At 41.5% G+C, this 4,665-nt stretch overlaps 1 protein-coding gene across 1 annotated transcript; it reads left to right on the top strand.

Annotated features, from left to right (window-relative positions):
- Positions 1-2,909: 2,909 nt before the first annotated feature.
- On the top strand, positions 2,910-4,046 carry LOC130591869 (uncharacterized). Its single transcript, XM_057395815.1, has one exon. It carries the CDS (start codon positions 2,910-2,912, stop codon positions 4,044-4,046), a length of 1,137 nt encoding a protein of 378 aa, XP_057251798.1.
- The last annotated feature ends 619 nt before the right edge of the window (positions 4,047-4,665 follow it).

The following is a 4,665-nucleotide window of genomic DNA, read 5'->3' as shown; positions in this document are numbered from 1 at the left end:
GTATTATTTGTTACTAACTGATGCAGTGAACCAGAATCATACAAGGAAGCAATAAATTCGACTGATTCATCTAAGTGGGAGCTAGCCATGAAAGATGAGATGAAGTCCTGGAAAAGAATCAGACATGGGAGTTGTCTGCATTACCTAAAGGTATGAGAGCACTTAGCAACAAGTGGATCTTCAGACTGAAGAAAGAGCCTGATGGAAGTGTCAGGTATAAGGCGAGACTAGTAGTAAAGGGGTTCCTACAAAAGGAGGGTATAGATTATAATGAAATATTTGCTCCTGTTGTGAAGTTAACTACTATTCGTATCTTGTTGGCTATTGTTGCTGCTGAAAATTTGTTCTTAGAACAGATGGATGTTAAGACTGCGTTTCTACATGGTGATCTGGAGGAGGAAATTTACATGAAGCAACCAGATGGTTTTAAAGTTCAAGGGAAGGAGAACTTGGTGTGCAAGCTCAAGAGGAGCTTATATGGATGAAGCAGGCTCCTAGGCAGTGGTACATAAAATTTGACACATTCATGTGTAGCAGTGGGTTCAAGAGAGCTAATAGTGATCATTGCTGTTACTTTCAGAGGTATGAAAATGACTATGTTTATTTACTTCTGTATGTTAATGATATGCTGATTGCTGGTACTAGTATGGATGTGATAAATGGTGTGAAAGGAAAACTGTCACAAGTATTTGAGATGAAGGATTTGGGTGAATCTACACAAATCTTAGGCATTAAGATTTTCAGGGACAAGTCTACTGGTATGTTGAAGTTATCTCAGGAGAGGATTATATTCTTAAGGTGCTGAAGAGGTTTAATGTAGGAGATGCTAAACCCAGAAATTCACCACTTCCTAGTGATCTAAATTGACAAGGGAGCATTCACCAACTACAGAAGCAGAAAAGGAGCGGATGGCCACTGTTCCCTATGCTTCAGCTGTTGGTAGCTTGATGTATGCCATGGTGTGCACACGACCAGACATTGCTTTTGCAGTGGGAGTTGTTAGTAGGTTTGTTCTAATCCAGGTGAGAAACATTGGGAGGCTGTAAAGTGGTTACTAAGGTATTTGAAGGGTACTTCAAGTATGGGGCTTTGTTTCTGGCAGAAGGGAGTAAAGCTAGAGGGTTATGTTGATGCTGATCTCAGTGGAGATATCGATACAAGCAAAAGCACTTCAGGATATGTCTCTACTGTGGGGGTACTGCAGTGAGTTGGATGTCCAAGTTACAGAAGTGTATCTCTTTGTCTACTACAGAGTCTGAGTATGTGGCTATGTCGGAGGCGGTAAGGAGATGGTATGGTTGATTGGTTTTCTTGAGGAGATGGGCATTAAACAGGAAAAGGTGATACTTTATAGTGATAGTCAAAGTGCAGTGCATTTGGCTAAGAATCCCATGTATCATTGTAGGACTAAACACATTCGTAGGCGTTTTCACTATATCAGGAGTTTAGTGGAGGAGAATGAGTTGAGTCTGGAGAAAGTGTTGGGTGCTAAGAATCCAGCAGATATGCTCACTAAGAGTGTGAGTTGTGATAAACTAAGGTTGTGCAGGACCTTAGTTGGTCTTCGTTGATTGATGGCGAAGATGGTGGATTAGGAGTTGAGATGAATGAGAAGATGATGAAGGTATGGAGTTTTCTTCACTTACACCTATCCCCAAGTGGGAGATTGTTGGGTATATGGCGTGATATGAAGCTCATGGAGGTGTATGGGTGTGGAGATGAGGTTGCGTAGAAGGAAAACGTCATTTGGGACATAGGGCTAACTTTGAATGGACATATCTTTCAATATATAAATGATTTTGAGGTGATTCAAAGTGGAGGTGATAGCTTGTTCTGAGAGCTTTCCAACAATAGGTCATATGTCCAATTCCGATGAGAAATGAGAAAGTTATGACTGTTTTACGAAGAACTGGCAAAACTGCGAGAGCTGACCGCGACTCGCGGCCAGAACTGCGACTCGCGGCAGGCACCGTGACTCGCGGCCAGTTCCGCGACTCGCGGTTTTGCGGGGAAAAGTTCGACGCGTTATTTTTCCGGTTTTACTTAATGAGGGTTTAAATAGGTGCCCTAATTACGATTAATGTATTCTTCATCAATAAAAACACATCTACAGAGAGAAAAGGCTATAGAGAGAGATCTTGAGCACTTTTTGTAATCTTTCTTGAACGTTCATCGATTCCTAGTGCATATTCGTGGTTTTTCTCCCAGTTCTTGGGTTTCCACGTAAAAAGTTCTGGTGTGATTTTTCCTGCTTTCTTATTTGATATTCTGTTATTGTTTGCTATTATTCTACGATTGATAGTCAATAGGACTTACATGCATGGGCCAACACTTACTTGGTAATGATGCTTTTATTAATATAAAGTAAATGCAATATTGTCAACTGTAGTTGCTTTTTGAACCAAAAGGGAGGTGGTCCCAATAGATAAAATTACTCAAACTGGTAATTGTTACAATAGTAAAAGAATGGAGGAAGATTGTATATATAATAATGCTGAAAAATTATATTTTACTGCAACACAAAATCAACAATGTCAACAAAAAAATTGCAAAAAAGTAAAATGAACAACAATCAAGGTTTCAAAACTAGTATATGATCTACTACAGTCTACAGTACAATAAGAAAGAAAACACATAAGTGTTAGAATATTAGAATATTTGTTAAGATATTCTGATATTATGTATCCATATTTATTTTGTAAAGAATATTTTAGTGCCTAATTATAGCTAGTCTTTACCTTAATCTTAGGCTAATTATGCTACTGTACATTGTATATATTATGACATATGATAATGAGAAAAGGCAAGAATTGAGATTCTATCATGGTATCAGTTTAGGTAACGCTCCTAAATCTCTAACACCCACCTTCTTCCTTCTTCTTCGTACTTTCTTCCGCTGCATATTCTCCATGGCCGACACACCAAAGTATCATCCTGCTTTGACCATCACAAATGTAAAGTCCCTCATTCCCATTACATTAGATGCGGAGCACGGCATGTATCACTCTTGGGCGGCCTTATTCAAGGTACTTGTTAGAATTCATGATCTGCACCACCACATCATCCCTCCTACGGATGAAACGGAGGTTGCCGCGTATGCCGCCTCGAAAGCCGCTGACCCAGCCTTATGGAAGCGTCTCGATGCGGCAGTCCTTCAATGGATATACGGGACTATATCCATGGATCTTCTTCAAGCTATTCTACTCAAAAATGACACTGCCCATGGTGCGTGGGCTCGTCTCGAATCCATGTTTCAGGATAACAAGGTTTCCCGCGCTACTCATCTTGAAGATGAACTTGCTGCTCTTGATTTTGAGAACTTTTCCTCCATTGATCACTATTGTAATCACATCAAGTCGTTAGCCGATCGACTTGCCGATGTTGATGCCCCTCTCTCAAACTCACGGTTAGTTCTCAAGCTTACTGGTGGCTTACCTGAAGCCTACGCCGGGACGGTGGATTTTATACAAAATCAGGAACCCTTGCCTTCCTTTGAGAGTTGTCGCTCTCGACTCAAACTAGCTGAACGTACCATTAAAAATCGTTTGGCAAAGGAAGGAGGTTTGGGCACCCGCTCTAACACGGCCCTCATCACCAGCTCCGGCGGCCACGGTCCGGACCGCACCACTGCTCCCGTATCTTCTTCACGCCAGCCTTCCAAAAATGGTAAGTCCAAAAAGTCTACCTCTAAGCCTCCTGGAAAAGGGCGCCATAATGCTGGGCAGGGAGTTCAAAATCCACCTGGGCCCAATTCTCTAAATTGGCAGCAGCAACATTGGGCCTCTTGGGCTCCGTGGCTTCATCAGTGGCCCACGCCACCCCCATGTCCCTATCCTGTTGCTTCTTGGGCTCCACGACCTGCTGTGCAGCATGCTAGTTCTAGGCCTACTGGACCGGGTCTCTTAGGTCCTCGTCCGCAAGCTTATAATGCCGTGGCTCCATCTTACAACTATACTCCCACTGACATTGAAGCCGCGATGAATGCTCTCACTGTTCTCAACCAGACGGAAATTATTACATGGACACTGGTGCTACATCTCATATGACTGCGGACCCAGGTATTCTCTCTAATTATGTCAATTCGAGCATTAAAAATAATAACATTGTTGTTGGTAGTGGACATTTAATTCCGATTGTTGGTCACGGTAGTACTACATTACCCGCTCCCTACCCTCCATTGACTTTAACAAATGTGTTACATGCTCCTAAATTGATTAAAAATCTCATATCCGTCCGTAAATTCACCACCGATAATTCTGTTTCCCTTGAATTTGATCCCTTTGGTTTTTCTGTTAATGATTTACAGACGGGGGCCAGACTAATGAGATGTGACAGTACCGGGGACCTTTATCCTATTTTCTCAAATACTCAAGCCACCTCTCCAGTCAAAAATTCTGCCTTGCTTACTGCTTCCTCAGATCTTTGGCACAATCGCTTAGGACATCCTGGTGATGCTGTTCTTAGATCATTATGTAGTAAAAATTTTATTGATTGTAATAAGGCTTGCAGTTCTTATTGTTCTTCGTGTCCCTTAGGGAAACACTCTAAATTACCTTTTTATAATTCTGTGTCGCACACTACTCTTCCGTTTGATATTATTCATAGTGATCTTTGGACTTCTCCTGTTATTAGTTCTTCTGGCCATCGTTATTATGTTTTGTTTCT

This window comes from Beta vulgaris, chromosome 6 (assembly GCF_026745355.1).
Source record: "Beta vulgaris subsp. vulgaris cultivar EL10 chromosome 6, EL10.2, whole genome shotgun sequence".
Lineage (NCBI taxonomy): Eukaryota > Viridiplantae > Streptophyta > Magnoliopsida > Caryophyllales > Amaranthaceae > Beta > Beta vulgaris.
This window is presented reverse-complemented; position numbering and strand designations above follow the sequence as displayed.

Excerpts from the sequence above, each read along its gene's own strand:
- LOC130591869 (XM_057395815.1), top strand. The coding sequence starts at position 2,910 with ATGGCCGACACACCAAAGTATCATCCTGCTTTGACCATCACAAATGTA.